General features: G+C 45.0%; 1 protein-coding gene across 4 annotated transcripts; it reads right to left on the bottom strand.

Moving 5' to 3' along the window:
- Positions 1-515: 515 nt before the first annotated feature.
- On the bottom strand, positions 516-15,839 carry IGSF10 (immunoglobulin superfamily member 10). Of its 4 annotated transcripts, none has more exons than XM_074592313.1 (7): positions 15,747-15,839; positions 14,897-15,142; positions 12,836-12,965; positions 10,582-10,972; positions 5,440-9,852; positions 3,869-4,769; positions 516-2,911 (listed from the first exon to the last, which is right to left on the bottom strand). In XM_074592313.1, exons 2-7 carry the CDS (start codon positions 15,088-15,090, stop codon positions 1,003-1,005), a joined length of 7,938 nt encoding a protein of 2,645 aa, XP_074448414.1. In that variant the 5' UTR covers positions 15,091-15,142; positions 15,747-15,839; the 3' UTR covers positions 516-1,002. The 4 variants fall into 4 exon arrangements, with proteins under 4 accessions (XP_074448414.1, XP_074448416.1, XP_074448415.1 ...); XM_074592315.1 differs by lacking the exon at positions 15,747-15,839 and adding an exon at positions 15,392-15,531; XM_074592314.1 differs by lacking the exon at positions 15,747-15,839 and adding an exon at positions 15,347-15,507.
- Positions 15,840-18,046: the final 2,207 nt, after the last annotated feature.

Genomic DNA, 18,046 nt, shown 5'->3' on the forward strand with positions numbered 1-18,046 from the left:
CTGATTAATGTTTACAAGTATCTAAAGGGTGGGTTTAAGGAGGACGGAGCCAGGCTCTTTTCAATGGTTCCCAGCGACAGGACAAGGGGCAATGGGCACAAGCTGGAACATAGGAAGTTCCGTTCAAATACACGGAAAAACTTCTTTACAGTGAGGGTGACAGAGCACTGGAACAGGCTGCCCAGGGAGGTTGTGGAGTCCCCTTCTCTGGCGATTTTCAAGACCCGCCTGGATGCAGCCCCGAGGGATGTGCTTTAGGCAATCCTGCTCTAGCAGGGGAGTTGGACTAGATGATCTCTAGAGGTCCCTTACAACTCTGAAGATTCCGTGATACCAAGTGGGAGTGTTCCTACATGTGGTCCGTACACTTCTTCTAAACAGCACTAAACAGAGCTTGCTCTCTCATTTAAAAATGAGAAGAAACATGTTCTGTATGTATCATCCCAAAGCTCTTCAAAAAAGGTTCTGTGTGAAACAGCTGTATTATTAAAAATACTTCACTACTTGTTTCGCTATTGAATATTTATTAAAAAAACATACTAAATATTCAAACATATAAAGAAGGTAATCTGCATCACAGTAAAATCTGCTCTTTGGTTCTCAGATACTCTTGCTTTATGTGATCCATGCTCATGATAGTCATACAAGGTGGACAATATTAAACTAGTATGAAAAAGTCTATCCTTTACTGAAGATCTCTAGGTACATTTCCAGAAGGTATTTTTATTTGATATTCAAAGTTTGCTGGCAGAGCAAAAGTGCCTCATTTGTTTTTATTTAAGTCTGATTAATCACTGAAAGAACCAATGCTAGATAATAATGATAGATCTAATTTTCCCCAAGCCCTTCCTCTCTTTTTTTGCACGGTCATTGCAGACCGAATACTGTACATGTATTTAGGCACTTACATGCCTACGGCTGCCTTTGATTAAACTTTTTCCAAGAATGAACTCAGTCCAGCTGTAGACTTTGTTAACAATCATTCCTGCTGTATTTCTTGCTTCAAATGACGTGAACGTATGTTACTGTGAAATCACTGCCAAGATGGTTCTTCGCTGTGCACTTGTATGCACCAGAATCCGAGGGTCGGGGATTCTGGATGAGTAATGTCCCGTGGGGATGAAGCAGTTGGCTCCCAGACGCTCGGCCTTGGTGAACTGTAGAGAGTACTGAGTGGTCAGGTAATTCCCAGGTAATTTCTGGTTTTGGTATTCCCAGTGCTATGCAGTGGAGCTGAACTGCTGCACCAGGCATCGTGTGTATGGTCTGCGGTGGTCTGTTCGTAATCCTCGGGGGATAGGCTACAATAACGACTGGAACAGTTATAGAGGAATCTCCGACATTATTGTGGGCCTTACACACGTAACTTCCTCTGTCGTGAATGCTGGCTTCTCGTATAACCAAAGTCCCATTTTCCAGCAATATGTATTTGCTGTTGATCTGCGGTCGATCCAGCACGTGGCCGCCTGGCAGAGTCCATGCTGTTTTTGGTTTGGGAGTCCCATCAGACAGGCAGTGAAGCGATAGTGACTCCCCGCTAATGCCCTTCACTGGCCCCGTCAGGTGAGTGAGAATATTGGGCTTCTGGCCAACCTCCAAGATGATCAGCTTTTCAATGTAGCCAACTTTATTCCTGGCAGCACAGCGGTACTTTCCTGCTTTGTCTCTATCGGGATTATAGATGGTAAGGGTACCACCGCTACCTGTGAGAAACTGGGAACTCTGGATGCCGCTGGAAAACCATGTGCCGTTAGGCAACATCCAGCTTATGTCAGGTGGAGGGTTTCCATCCACAGAACAATTCAATGTGGTAGTTTTTCCAGGTTTTGCTATTATTTTTTCATTGAATGGATTTTTGAACATCGGCCGCCTTAGCATTTCCAATACCTCCAGCTGCACCACCAACATACTGTCTCCCCCATCATTACGTGCCACACAGATAAAGTCTGCTGTATCAGAAGGCCTTATGTTCCGAATCTCAAGTGTCCCATTTTTGTGTACTACAATCCTGCTCCCATAATATGGAGCTGTTAGGAAAATATTATCCGGCATGATCCACATAATCTGAGGGGGAGGTGTGCCTTCTGCCCTACAGTCAATTTGTTTCTTCGAATGCCTCACTGCCGTCACTTTCATGATGGTTTTGTTCGCGTATAAGCCATTTATGATAGGTGGTTTAGCAACAACATCCAGTTTATACAATTTTGTGTCATCCCCTCCAGGATTACGAGCAACGCACATATACTCTCCGGCATCTAACAGTTTGACTTGGTGGACTGATAGAGAACCATTGACATGCAGAAAGTGTCTATCCGTTGACGAGGAGATCATGTCACTGGAAGGCAGCAACCAGAATATTTTTGGCTTGGGTTCTCCAACAGCTTCACAGTCCAGTAATGCCGTATCTCCAGCTTTCACTTTAATGTATGTCTTGTAATTGTGCTTTATCTGAGGGGCTGCCATGATGACCGTGACGCGTATCTTCATTTCATCTCTTCCCAGTGTGTTTTGAGCATAGCAGGTATAATCTCCTCCTTCTGTTACTCCAACTTTGTTGAGATACAGAGTTCCATTGTCAAAGAGGACATATCTGCGAGACCTGTGTCCACTGTCATCTGCCAGCATGGCATTATTAATCACCGTCCCGTCTGGCAAACTCCAAGATATTTCTGGTGTGGGTGACCCAGAGGCCTTGCAGTCCACTCTGAAATCTTTTCCGTATGGCACCAGTTTCTTGAAATACTGTTTCTGGTCAATCTTGGCGGGTTTCATTGCGATGCTGACTTTCATCAGTATCAGATCATCGCCAATTTTGTTTCTTGCAACACACAAATAGTCACCCGCATCTTTTTCAGTAACTGCCTCAATAACCAAGGATCCATTGGGGTAGACACGGATTCGACTTCCCATTCTGTTGTGGGGGGAGAAAGAGAAAAAGAATTATCGAACAAAATGCTGGAGGTGAATAGCGAGCACTGAAAGTGATTGACAGTATTAACAGTACGATACAGTACAGAATCTCTCTCCAAAGAGACTGTGTCCACATCCCCCACAGACCCAGCGGGTTATAACCTGATGTAGTTGCTGCTTTTGTTGTTATGTGGATGTGCCCGAGCTCACTGACTCTACGCAGATGCACAAAGCTGCACAATGTCACCTCTGCATTGCTGAAAACTCCTCTGTGAACAAATGAGCCTGTTGAACCTTATGTCCCTCATCCCGCCAGCCTCTGCTCATCTCCCTCGTGCTTCTCCTTGCAGATAACCGGCAATACTTGCCCCCGGCCAGGGGCAGCTGGCAGTGCCACTGCGTGTTGTCCACTTGGCACCGAGTGATTACTCTCTGTCTGCCTTTCCTGCGACAAGGCACGGACCTGGATCTCTCTTGGCCCAGCTGCAAGTTCTCATGAGCGTGCTGGGAACATCCTGACCTGGGACTGTCTCCTCCACAGCAAAGGGCAAGTGTTACTGTGGGAGGAGGCATGGGGGGGAGGCCTCAAACGTGGACTTGGCAGAGACTACACAAGTGTCTTCCTCCTGAGTCCTACTTTGCAAATCTCTTATAAATAACTTCTCCTCCTATAAAATGACAAAATTCAGCCAATGCATGATTAATGTCAATTTCCTTAATCTAAATATGACTTGTATCCATTTTGGTAAGACCTCACCCACTTATGACAATTGATGTGATCTGTTATTAGACCTGTAATAACAAGCCATCATCACAGATGTTTCACCACTGTTAAAGGTTTAAAAGTTAATTTAGTTCACAATGTTTTGCTTCAGTGACATATCAATGTCTTATACGAGCACCAGAGAAGAGAGCGTTTGAAGTTTCAAAGAAGTGGAGGGAAAAAAAAGACTCCTACCTGTGCCACTGGTCAACAACTGCCTTGGAAGGTAACCTCCAGATGATCCTGGGCTTTGGCTCCCCAGTCGCTGTGCAGTTCAGAAGCAATTTATCCCCAAAATTCAACTGAGTCATTTCTTGAGAGGCGGTAGCTATTTTTGGAAGCATATCTCTGTGTTCCACCATGAGGCTCACCACCCTCCTTTCCGAGCCAGTTGAGCTTGTGGCTATGCACTCATAATTCCCGCTGTCAGAAGGGACCATGTTGCTGAGGCGGAGGGTACCGTTGGAGAACAGGAACAGCCTTGCGTTTACAAACTGCAGAGGTTTCACCACCGTGCCATCAAAGAGGACCCAGTGGACAGTAGGCTGAGGATTCCCTTTCACAGTGCAAGGGAGTTTCAGATCTTCCCCCATCATTCCTTCAACACGTTGTCTCTTCTCTTCCAGAATATCGGGAGGTGCCGCAATGACCTGCAGTTTTACAACCAGTGTGTCAGTGCCTGCTGGGTTTTTAGCCAGGCATGTGTAGAGGCCCCTGTCATAAACAGTGACTTCCTTGATAATTAAAGTGCCGTCTGGTTCCACATGAACTTTGTTATTTCCTGCATAAGAGTCGGAGATGTGTGTTTTGTTTGCTAGAATCCAAGAGACGGTGGGAGGAGGCCTGCCCTCAGCTCTGCACTTCACTGCCACGTGCTTTCCGGAGTGAGCGGTAAGGAGTTGCCACCTGCCACCGGTTATGCGGGGTGGGTAGGCCACTACTGACAAGGTGACCAGGAGCCGTGCCACACCATGCGGGTTGGCCGCGGTGCACAGGTACTGCCCGCGGTCCTCCAGGCCCGCCCGGGCAATGGAGAGCGTGCCATTGGCAAAGACCACCCATCTTCCATCACCTCGGCCTTCCAGAGCGTCGTTTCCTACAGAAGCAAGGGGGCAACAGCGCAGCACATCAGAACCTCTCTCTTCTGTTCCTTTCTACTCAGCCCCTGAAAACGCTTTTCCTATCCTGTCTACTTTGCCCAAATAACCAAGACACTAGTGAGAAAAAGAGAAAAATAATAGTATTTTGCATATACAGTGACAAAGCTTTAAAGTAAAAACAAAACTTAGTCCCCAGTAGAGACAAAGTTTGGATAAAGCAGATGGGGCTTTACATATCCAAAAATACTTTGGCATAGTTGTGACTAGGCTTTGCATTATTCAAAAATATTTTGGCGTAGCTTTAACTTGATTTAGTGGTTTGTTACCACAGATAGATTTTTCTGGTCACTTGTCTCACTGTTCTGAAATAGAAGGTAACATACAATAAATATTGGAATCTTCTCACAATAAGCACAGAATTATAGTTAAATATAGATCATATATTTCTTTTTTTTTCCCCGTAAAGAACTGTTCTGTAATTAGTAGTAAGACACTCCAGCAAGTGTGCTGGGCTACCTGTCTTTTTCACTGTTTCCAACTTCATCTCTTCCCTGTTATTTCATGGTACTCCTAAATGAAGCAATACTTGAGTTTGCCACACAAAACATCTGCCAAATTACAAGACTATAATGGAAGGTAAATTCTAGAGAGGTTTCTCAAGCTTACCTGATGGTATCTTGGTCCACCGTATTGTTGGACGGGGGTTACCAGTAGCTTCACAAGGAATAAAAGCATCTGAATTAGCTAGCACGGTGAAAGCAGCTAATTTGCCTCCAGTTATTCTGGGCTTTGCAAAATGATTTCTGCTTAAAGAGTCCAAGGCTCTAGGATTGTTTGTGGTAGTTTCTTGATCTTGTCTCTTTTCAGACCAGCCTTTGACAGAACTGTCCTTGTCCCTTCCCCACAGAGGAGCGTACGGAGTTGCGATCTGTGATGGTGTGGTCGGTATATTGACAGTTAATGTGACTTCAGCAGAGGGCCTCTGCCAGAATTTGATTTCCCCCCATGGAGGCGAGGTGGTTCTCGCAGTACGTGCAGGCGGCACAACCGCTGGTAGAGGTGGTGGTGGGGTGGGATGCTGAGCGCTGGGAGGAGAGATATCTGTAGATGTGGCAGGAGCTCTGGCACTTGACTCGGTTCTTGCTGGGAATGTGGGCTGTGCAGTGTGGTTTTCTTGGACAAATCTCTCTTCCATTTTCAGGTGTGATTTTTCACCTGCCGTTGCAGTGGCTTTGATTTGCTGCGCAGGTTCTGACCCAGATGCTGCACGGACTGTGGCAGGTTGCATGGTTGTTGCGCTGAAAGGTTTTGAAAGCAGTGGTGTGGTTTGGCTTGTGGTGGTGGGACTCTGACCAGTACGAGTGTCGGGTGGCAACGTGGATGACAGGCTGTTCCTCCACGTGACAGGGGTCACTGATGTCTGCGTGGCTGCTGTAGGCACGTGCTGAGGTGCCTCTGGCGTGCTAAGGCTCCACAGTGCTGGCATTTCTGTCGCCGAGACTGCACCTGCACTCTCAGAGACAGGTTTTGCAGGTGTAAGACTTGTGGGCATAGTTAATGATGTAACCGTTGTCACGACAGATACGGCTGCGTTCACAGCGGGAATCGCTGCAGTGCTGTGGCCTGCAGTCACACTTTGTGAAGTCAGTGTTTTAGGGGGCCTCTTCCTCCTCTGACCCCTCTTTCTTCCCACTTTGAATATTTTACTTTTGGTGATTTTGGTGTCAGTTTGAAGAGTAATAATTGGTGTAACTGTTGGCTTCAAACTTGCTACATCCATTTCTCTGGTTGCACTAGTTGCAGGATTAGAGTAAGACTGCGGTTTTGCCGTGGGAAGATGTTCTTCTGATTTACCCCTGCCATAATGAATGGGTTTGTTTAAAGAGGAGAAACCACTGCTGTGATTCCCACCTCTTGAAATAGGCGTAAAGTGCAAGGGAGACGTGTTGGACATAAGTAATGCTGCCGTAGTTTTAGGAAGCACGGTCGATACCTCTGTCGATAGAAACATATCTGTCTGTTGTGTTGGTAGTTTCTGAAGAAGGACCTCAATTTGTGCACCACTTCCAAAGAGATGTTCCCACGTAATTTTTCCTCCTTGGGAATTTTTTTCTGAGGCTCTAGGCTTAACACTGGGTGAGACTGATTCAAGGGTAGAAGATGCCTTAGTGCCTCGGGTATGTGTAATTTCTGTCGTAATATGAGCTGTATGCATTGCCACTGTTGGTCGTCTGATAGTAAAAGGTTGGACTGTATCAGTAGTTGTCTGAAATGGAGTGCTGGTCTCTAATTTCCATGGAGGAGTATCTTGGGTGCCTTTTGTAATTAAAGGCGTGACTGTTGTAGTAGCTTTTTGCCTTGCGCTACCTTTGTTTTTCTTTTCCCCGAGGAATGCTGTGTTTTGATGAGTATGCGCTGGGTGCTCCAATGGCATATCCATGGTAGAGGAGGAGGACAGGGGTGCGTCTGGGCTAAATGGGTTGATGGAGCTGCTTAAATTATTTAAGGCTGGTAAATTTGATACGTATTTCATACTCAGTTGAACATCTGCAGCCACAGCTGTACTTTCTCTGACAGATCCTCGCCTCCCAAAATTGTATCTGTGCTCTTTCATAGTTGGAATACGTCCTGGTCTAACAATTCGTCTCCTACCAGAAATTTTCCTTCGTCTTCCATATTGCTGCCGGGCCTGGGGTGTATAGGTTGTAACATCCGGAATAACCTGAATTTGCTGATGAGTAATGATAGCTGAGTCCACTGGTGGCTTAGGAGTTACTCTTTTCGGAATACTATGAAAATAAATGTGATCAAATTCAAGACTTGGTTCACTGACTGTCACTACAGATATCTGGTGATCTGTTTTGGTGGAAATCTTCTCAACAGTCCCAGTAAAAACATGTAGCTTGTCCACTGCATTCTGGGAAGTTACAGACTTGCTGGTGTCTGTAACATCCGTCGTGGGTGTGGTAGATACAGATTTTAAATTGTGGTTATTACTTTCCCCAGAATATACCAACCTTTGCCCAGCAGGGAAGAGTGTAGATGTTCTACTTGCTCCATTTGATACAATTGACTGTTTTATACCATTTGCTGATATTTGACTTAAGTCAGATCTTTCCCATGAGTTTGTAATTGTAGGTTTTAGATATGTTTGTGGCCTCCTCCTGTCAGATGACACAGACTGTGAAAAAGGAGAGGGCAGGGGAGTTACTGCCTCTGCAACCAGGAGAGAGGTTTTCCTAGCAGCAGTGTTACTCGCAGTCACATCAGGCCCCGCAGTTATCACGCTTTCCATTGCTCTCCCCAGAGTAGATACAGCGGCTGTCTCTGTTACTGGTATCATGAATTCTTCTTCTGGAGACACGAGATCACCAGATGTTTCCTCCTCGTCCCCAGGTACCTTTGAGAACTTGTGGGCTTGCATAGGTGGTTTCGTTGCAACTTCTCCTCGTTTTTCTATCAATGTTGAGTTCCTCTTTGTTTTTTCCAAAAAGGCTGCCCAACGCTCTGGATCAACTCTCCTGGCTGCGGAAACAAACTGTCTTCTGTATCCTCTAAACCGCCTGCTTATTTTGTCCTTGTACTGCCTGTGAGTCATTTTCCCGTAGCTGTTACTTTTACGTGCACTCTCTGCGACCCGATTCCTGGATGCTGAGGCAGCAGATTGCTGGTTAGCTGTCAAGGTAGCTGGAGTAGCTATAGGATGTTTCTGTCTTGTAGCAGAGGCCAGCAGTTCATTGCCAGAGCCATCGCCCTCTTCCCATTCTCCCACAGCTACATGCTTTTTCTTTAGAGTGGTTTCATCCTTTCTAACTAGCACTTGGAAAACCAAAAGATCAACACCGTACTGGTTGGCTGCAACACATCTAAAGTAACCACTGTCTCGCTCTGTTATCCCTTGTATTCTCAAGGTACCGTTGTCAAAAATATGTTTGTTTCTTACAGAATGATGAAGAATCACATGCTCAGGTAACACCCAGCTAATGGCAGCATCTGGGACAGCAGTGGATGTACAGGGAAGGTAGAGTGTGCTGCCTACAAATGTGGAAAGTTTGGCTCCATTTACACTGTTGTGTTCCACGTAAGGATCGATCACAGTAATTCTAAACGTGAGAGTATCTGCATCATTGTAATTTGTGCCTATGCAGTGATAAAGCCCAGTGTCAAAAGTATCAGCTGTCCGTAATGTGAATGTGCCGGTTTTAACTACTACGATTCTTCCATCCTCACTGATGTAAGGAGCTCTAACTTTGCTCCCATCAGCCAATATCCACTCTATTGCTGGAGCTGGTTCTCCAATTGCTTGGCACTCCAGTTCTACGGTCCCCCCAATTAAAACAGTGTGTTCCGTTTGTGTTTTGTTGTCCCTGGAGATGATGGTCCAGCTGTTTTTCACCTGTTTTTTGTCAGCACTGTGCAAAGTAATCTGAGCATCCGTAAAGTACTGGATGTGCAACGTGTTAAGTGTGGTTGCTGTCCTGTCTAGCTGTAATGCCACTTTGCTTTGCATTAACCAGGATGGTTCAGCTCTCAGTTCAGTCTCTATATTGGTAAAAAGTTCATCTTTTTCAGAGTAGATTTGTTTATATTTGTAACTAATAAAAGGCATGTTAGTTGCTAGGACGTCCCTTTCCAGTTTTAAGGGAGAATTACTGTACAGTGCCAATATGCTCCATAGCTGCTGAATATGTTCATAATCAATGCTACACACAAGAAATGCCGACAGTGATGTTTTGAGTACTGTACTGTTGCCATTGTTGTCAAACGAGATGGGAGACATTTCTTTAGGTTTTTGGATGTTGCAAACCAAGTTACCTCGACTTCCTGCTTGGTCAGTCATGTTCAGAACCATGGATCCTATAGGAGCTATGAAGTCCTTGGGAGAGACGGAACTCAAATCCCCATCATCTGGCACTGTGAGGTTTTTAAATTTCAGGGAGTCACATATGGCTGGCTTAGAGCAGGTTAAAGATGCAGAAGGAATACCCACTAAGCTTTTCCCTTTACGATTTTTGGGACTAGCACAAACGGGGCATTGCTGAGCGCCAGAACTTCTATCTTTTTTGCATTTTATAACATCTGAAGGAAAGAAAAAGGCAGTAAGCTTCTGTGATAACAACTTCTAGTATTAGAAAAGATACATAGCTACCAGTATGTTGATCTCTTGAACAAAATATTGACAAAGTTCACCTTAAAGTAACCTTTGAAAACCTAAAGTAACCTAAGAAAACTGATGAATTTTCTCTGATGAAACTGCTCAAGGACTGTTGCTATTGCTGCTCCAAGTGGTGTCCTTCTGTCCCAGTGGTTTTATACTGGGCAAGGCAGGCTCTGCCTTACATGGCCGAAGCTCTGTTCTGAGAGACACAGGCTCTAGCAGTTTGGGGGTGACACTACACTATTGTGTGTAACCTCTGCTCAGGGCAGCGACAGAGAAAGTCCTTGAGTCCCGTTCCTTATTTGTTTTTGAAGAATCTAGTACAATGTGGCCTTCACTCTTGCCAGTTACATAAAAATTAGCTTCCTTATCTCCTGTGGAATTCTCCTAGCGCACAGAAGCTTTGGGCTGGCCAAGGAAAATGTTCCATTAAGGAAAGCTGTGCTTGGGAATGGGTTAAAACCACTAGATTTGTTTAATCTGGGAAACTGAATGGTACTAATCTGTTTATCCTGATTACATGCACCTACAAAAATTCTGTCTTCCAGTCTTTTCTGGGAGAATAAATAAATAAAGGACAATTACCTTTATAAGAGAGAATCAGATGCTTATAACGTGATTAAAAAGTATAAACAAAGCCTTCAGCTCACCTGGTCTCTGTTTTGCCCATTCTGCAAACCACTGTAGATTGCAATCACAGGACCATGGGTTTCCATGGAGGTAAATGCTCTCTAGCTCGGACAGGTAGGAAAACATTTCTTGTGGTAGTGAAGTCAACACATTGTCAGACAAATATATGTGCTTCATGAAGGATATTTTAAATATTTGGCTATAGCGCAAGGTGACAAAAGTATCTGGGTGAAGCTGCTTAAGCAAATTTCCTTCCAAGTGGACCAACCTCAGTGATGTGAGTCCGTAGAAAACGTTGGGATTTACAAATTCAATTTTATTGTGGTCCATATGCAACCGTACCAAGCTCTTTAGACCATAAAAAACATCCTGCTGAAGTACTCTGACCTTGTTATAACTCATTTTTAAGACCTGTTGATGAGAAAGTAACAAGTGTATAATATTAACCCATGTTATATTGTTATAAGACTCCTAACAAATTTTGATTGATGTGACATGAAGGTACTTCACCAGACTAGTAATGCGAGTGTTTGGGGAAAAAACCTTCGTAGGCTAAATTATTTTTAAATGCTATGTTAGTTGCAGGACTACAAGGATGCTTTCTTGTTCCAACAGTCCATCAAGGTGTGACACTTCAGCAGTCACATTTACAAAATGCAGTGGTTAAAAAGTAAATAAAGCAATGCTTATTTCTCATTCAAAAAAATCCCAATTAAACCACACTTATGAAAAGGGTAAGCAGAATTTGGACATAAACTGTGGTAGTGATTTTTGTTCCAGCCAGTGTTATGACTATAAAAATGCATGCAACAGTCTGTTTTGTCTGAAGCTTAACCAACAGAACTGCTAATTGAGTTCCCGGTTTCAGGATTTGTGTCATGTGGGGTGTGTACTTGCCAAACCTCAACTCTCAGGTGCTGTTTTGTTGCTGACAGGTTAAAAGTCAAATTCGTAATTATGAGACAAACAAATCCGGCATATTGCTGAAGTACTAAATATGGTACCCAAGACAGCCTTTTTGTTGTTACTTTTCCTGTTACAATTACACTGTTACAGTCACAAATTCTGTATTTTGAAAATTAGTGAGGGGAAAAAAAAAAGTACAAAATCACAATAACATGCAAGTTTTTTTGCCAAATATAATGCCATTAAAATTATCTATAATTGTGTTGCCATCTTGCTAAGGGAGGAAATAATACTTACAGGACTGCATAAAGCTTATTTCATTAAGTCAGTTGCAAGGAGTTAACAAACAAGCTTTCAGGCACAGAACTGCCTTTACAAGGGTTAATGGAACCTGAAGATCCATGTGCTCCAAAGTTTGTCTGGTTTCTGCCTTTCCCTCCCACCCCTAATCCTCTAAAACCAGCAACCGAGCCAATACCCTGTTTTCTGTCTGAGCAGTTCAGGTCTCTCATGTTCGTAGTTCACCACAGCTGCAACATTATTACTTCTCTATAGCAGTTAATAACAGCTCTAGATGGAAAATTAACTGGAGAATGAGCATTACCTGTACATCGGATAAGTTGGGAATGGTTGTTCCTAAATAATCATGTAAGTACTTTATATATGAATATCTATATGGCACAGTGAGATACTGAGATGGCTCCAGAATCCCTCTATGACACCGTACATTTACTAATTTTTACAACATATGTAAATATAGGTAATATTTCAGTTAAAGAACAAAACAGGCATCAAATACTACATTTTAAAAGTCCACAAATATATATATTATATTATAAAACCACTGAACTGTATGTTTTTTTTAAAGCATTAAAATGTTTATATGCAGTATCAGTAGGAGGCTTTTTTTTTTTTTAATGAAAGACAGAAAGGGACAGGACTATACTGCACTGAAGGGAAAGGGAGATCTGGATAGAAAACAATCCTCTAAAAAAAAAAAATGAACTAACAAATTAACTGAAGACAAATTGCGGTACTTGGAGCTCTGCAATCTTTCTCTCTTGTGCAAAAGAGTTTCAACTGCAGATGCCCGTTAAGATATTGCTGACACATATCTACCAATGTGTTCATCACGCTCTTTAAACTGTACCTGAATGTGCACCTGGGAAGGAAAGACATTTCCCATTAGGATACTGGATCTTGAAGGCCCTCATCTTTAACGTGGATGCAATAAGAAACAGGAAACCAAAATGCTACAGGCCGCTGGTCTCCTTCCATTTATCAGTATTACTGCAGATTGTTTAAAAGTCATAACAAAAATTAAGATTAGGTCATCTCCTAATTAAGATTAGGTCATTTTGTTCTTACCTGTAACGAATATAAATCACTGAACACCTTATCAGGGATTGTATTTATCTCGTTGCTGTGCAGCATTAGTAACTCCAGTTTCTCCAGGCCAGAAAAATCTGTTTCCGTCAGTTTAAGCAAGCTGTTGTAACTGTAACAAACATTTCATCCCAGACCTGGGTTTAGTCAGACAGCTCAGCTTCACAAGTTTTCAAACAAACAACAAACAAAACCAAACCAAAACATTAAGAACAACTCTTTGGAAATGCATAAAGGTAGGTAGCACTCTTGGTTGCTAAGATGAAATTTTAAGCCATTCCTTCATGTTAACACAAAATTTGGCAACTTTTCCAGGGCAGCTTTCTGAAGACTGTCTTCACGGTGGATAGGGAAAATAACTGCAAAAATACGCAGACAAGAATGTTGGTTTTGGGCTTCAATGTAGAAGAGCAAGGAGCTCCTGTAGTGGTAGAGGTTGGTGATACATTGATGCCTCTTTTCAAGGAGGGCTTTCTCAGCACTGCAGTGCCATAAGAGGACCATAAGCAAAAGACTCCTTTGCTGTCCGCCGAGAACCTAGGTAAAACCAAGGGTACTGGGGTGTGACCTTCCTCCTGGGACCTGGATGACGAGGGCTGTGCCTAGGGTTTTGCAGAGTGTCTTGCAGTCCCTCCCCTGTCTCTGACTATGCCACCCGCCCCTTTCAGTTGTACATCTTGAGTTTTATTTCCACTCCACAGGTGTTCAGTGGTGCACACTGCTTCTTAATGCAGACCTAGCCTCAGCCTCCCCTGATTTCCATGAGCACACATACAGTATGGATAGTCTAGGCTGGATTTAAATGGGGAACCAAAAATGAAACGGAGCCCGCTTTGAGTAAGAACTACACTGCTAGACAAGGTTGGGCCATCGGTCATACCTAAGTCTAGTCAGCATGGGTATTGACAGCAGTGACGCTCCGCTATCCCAGAATTAGGAGGTGTGGTGTAAGCCTCCCAAATGCTGTTACCTGCTCTGTGATGCCTTTGACTTTGTGACTGCTACCACACTTGCATGACCCGATTAGCTAACGCAGGGACTCTGCTCATGCTGCAGTCGCACCTCCTGTGAAGTGACCCGTAAGTTGGATTGATTCACCAGTCAGACAGATGGCCGGAGTAGTAATTAATGTATTTCAAACATACATCTCACACCTCAGATAACTTGTAGTCCTCTAAAAGTACTGGTACTTAATTGTAAGACTTCTTATACAGCACTTCGGGACAACACTGGCAAAATCAATGGAAGGAAAGGGCAAACAGGACTCAGGAGCTGGGATCTGGATACGTTGCCTGGAAGCAGAAGGCAGGTAAGGGGAAGACTTCAATGAAAACTTCCTTTTATATTTTCTGCATACACATGTGGATGTGTAACATTATCAGTTATGTGTACCATTATGTGTAACATTTTCAGTTATGTGTGCCAAAAGTGACACAAGGATCAGTCAAATATTGCTGATTGGTCTCATCATTCGATTGTGTAACAGAGGATACTTGCTGGAAACTGCATTAACGGGCCAGCCGACCCTGGGTATAGTTCATTTTAACCACTTACAGAACAGAACCATTTTGGAGTCTGAAATATTCAGACGAGTAATTTCCCATTAACTTGACTGATAAAAGCATAGATATTAGCATTGTGTGACATTCTGAAGTCACATCACTGTCTCTGAAGATTTTAATACACATACTAATGTTCCAGCCCACTCTGAGCTGGAAAACTCTCTCCCCCGAAAGAATTCTATTTCAGACTCCTCCTGAGTGTCGTGTTAGAGATGCAAAATGTTTGGGTAATATAAAAAAATTCATTTAAGTTCAAAACTCTTCGGAGTTCTTACATACCCTGTGATACATTCCCAAAATTTCCACTTAGTGTTGAAGGTCTTAGGCATTGCTAGCTGTGACTGCAACCATTTCTGAATGCTGCAGAACAGTAGGCTCTTAAGATTTATTTATTGCCTTGGTTAGTTTTAAGCCCTGCATCTGTAAACTCCTAATTATTGCTTTGCAAAGTGTCGAAAGGTAATCTTGATGTCAAACATACCCCAGATTGATGCGCTCCACGTTTGGAGGGATGTGCGGTGGGATGGCTGTGAAGTACCGGAACGTGCAGTGCACCTCGGTGGGGACGTAGCAGGCGCAGAGCCTGGGACAGGCGCTGCTGCCGGGGAGGGCGGCCAGGCAGAGAGCGAGGAGGGTCCCCAGGCACCAGGGTCTGCCTCTGCGTATTGCCTTCATCCTGCAGGGAAATACTACGCTGCCATCCTTCACGGCAAAAGCGAGCAGATTCCTACAAGGAAAACAAAACACAGAAGCGTTTACAGTGACAGTTGTGCTGAGTTTGCTCAGTTTTAAGCTAGAAGCATCAGAGGAATTTTTTAACTTGAAAGAAAAACCAACCCGCAAAACAGACCCCAAACTCTTGGTTTTCCCCCTCGGTTTTTAGATCTGCGTAATGATCTGAAATGTTTGTCATTTAAAGAAACAGCCTCACAATTTCTTCGTCTCAGTGCGCTGTGCCCCGTGAGTTGTTGCTTACAGGTAGAGTTTTAATTTTTGAAGGAAGCAAACGTGGAAGCCGTAGTATTTGGCTGCGGTTGCATCACGACTCTGGCTATGCAGAGCGTGTATAAATCTGCTAGCAATTTATCCTGGGGAAGGCACACGTCAGCTCCTTTCTTGCCAGTAATTATTCCAAACGAAATTAACTAATTTCAAAGCCGGCGCGCAGAGCCGCCGAGCGGCGGGAGCGGCCCCCGCGCCCCCCGGCAGCGCTTCCCCCGGGCCGGCCACCGGCTCCCGCTCCCCACCTGCGCCGGCAGCCGAGCCCGCGGCCGCGCCGGCACCTGGCCGAGGGCGGTGCGGCGGCAGAGGCCCGGCCCTGCCGCCCCTACCTGCGGCGGGTCCCGCCGGGCCGCGCTGGCGGCCGCAGTCCCCGGCGGGGCCGCTACCTCGGGGCCGGGCCGGGCGGGGAGGGTCCCGCCGCCGCCGCCGGCTCCTCCTCCCGGGAGGCGCCGCCGCGGTGGGGAAGGCGGGGGCCGGGGCCGCCCGAGGAGCTGCCAGCCCGCCCGTGCCCCCCGCAGCCGTCTCGGCTCGGGGAGAGGCGGCCGCCGCCGTCCCCCGGGACAGCAGAGCCGCGCTGGGGCTGCGGGGTCCGGCAACGCCGCCCCAACCCCCCGCCCCGGGCCGGGGTCCGCTGCGGAACGCGGGGAGCCCGGCCGGCCCCAGCCCTCGCAATTAAAGGAACAAAACAGCTAAAATTTGCCGTCGTGGGGGAATTCGTGCGTGATCCTTCCAAAAACCTGGGTGGTGATACTTTCAAACTACTCCTAAATTTGGGGTTTGGGGATGGAGGTTGCATCGACAAGGGCATCACCAGCAGAGACAAAGAAGTCACTGTCCCACTCTGCTCAGCACTGGTCAGGCCACGCTTGGAATTCTGTGTGCAATTTTGGTCCCTGCTGTACAAAAAGATGTGGACAGGCTGGAAAGGGTCCAGGGAAGGACTACCAAGTTGATCATAGAATCATAGCATGGTTTAGATTGGAAGGGACCTTAAAGACCATCTAGTTCCAATGCCCCTGCCATGGGCAAGGACATCACCCGTTAGACCAGGTTGCTCAAAGCCCCATCCAGCCTGGTCTTGAACACCTCCAGGGATGAGCCAAGGGTGGGGAAGCCTGACGTATGAGGAAAGGCTGAGAGAATTGGGTTTGTTCAGCCTTGAGAAAAGAAGGCTTATGGGAGAACCTTATCACCATGTTCCAGTACTTAAAGTGTGGCTACAAGAAGGTGGAGACTCCCTTTTTACAAGGAGTCACATGGAAAAGATGAGGGGTAATGGGCACAAGTTATTCCTGGGGAGATTCTGATTGGACACGAGGAAATTTTTTTAAAATGAGAACAATCAGCCATTGGAATAATCTCTGCAGGCAAGTGGTGGATTCCCCATCATTGAACACTTTTACGATTCAGCTGGACAGAGTGCTGAGCCGTTTTGTCTGCACTGTGCTTTTGCCAAGAAAGGTTGGACCAGATGATCCTTGAGGTCCCTTCCAACCAGGGATTCTATGATTCCATGATTCTATGATTCTATTTTAGATCAAGGCCATCAATACTTCAGCTCCTTATGTTTTGCTAAATGCTGTTTATAACGGTGATAAACTTGGGCGATGTCATGTTTCTAGTGAGAGCACGTGTTAGAAAAGGTTAGTAGATACTTTAACAGATGATTACCTAGCTCTCCAGCAGCTCTTAAGCTGCTAAACTTTACAATTGTATTTTAATAGATGCTTTAATTAATGCCAAATTATTATATCCTTATGCAGTCAGGATTAGAAGTTAAACATGAACCCTCTAAACCACAGGAAATTTCTAGTACACCACTGCTTGCACAAAGTTAAAATGTAGGAACTTTTAGGAAAACCCTGGAAACATTCCAGGTCAGGATGGATGGGGCTCTGAGCAGCCTGATCTAGTTGAAGATGTCCCTGCTCACGGCAAGAGGGTTGGAGTAGGTGGGCTTTAAAGGTCCCTTCACACCCAAACGATTCTTTGATTCTAAATGCATCTCCCGAATGGCACTGGAAGAAGCCCCAGAGCTCCTTGCACCCCTCTCTACTTCTTACGAAGTATCATTATTTGCCAACACCACCACGCATACCAGCTTTGCTGATTTTCATCCAGCACCTGAATTTTTCCCACTAAGGCCCAAATGCACTTAGCACTCCTCGTCCCTGGTTCTTTTCAGTTTTATATTCCTCAGAGATCAATTGGTTGAACACGCCGCACATTAGCAAGGTTCTAAAAGCTGTTCAGAGAAATTAAAAATCAAACAACAGAGGAAGTGATCTAAGTCCGTAAGACTGTGTATGCTTAAGTAGGGAAGAACATCACGATGATCTTCACTTAAAAAACGCACATATTCTGAAATTGTGAATTGTAACACAAACGACGGGAAGTTCAGGAGGTTGGCAGTAATGTGATTTTGCGTGTATGCCAGCTAGAACTTTACTTGAGGCACCTACTGGATGCTGTTCATTATCATCTCAGTGGTTGTCCTTGTGCAACGCGTAGGTGGTCTTAGTTCGGTTCAGCATGGGAGTTTATGTCAAGAAACACTAACCTGCCTGTACTACCTGGCACTTCTGGTCTCAGAAAAATAACAAAGCCCTGATTGAGCACTGGCACTAAA

The sequence above is a fragment of the Larus michahellis genome, chromosome 6, assembly GCF_964199755.1.
Source record: "Larus michahellis chromosome 6, bLarMic1.1, whole genome shotgun sequence".
Classification (NCBI taxonomy): Eukaryota; Metazoa; Chordata; class Aves; order Charadriiformes; family Laridae; genus Larus; species Larus michahellis.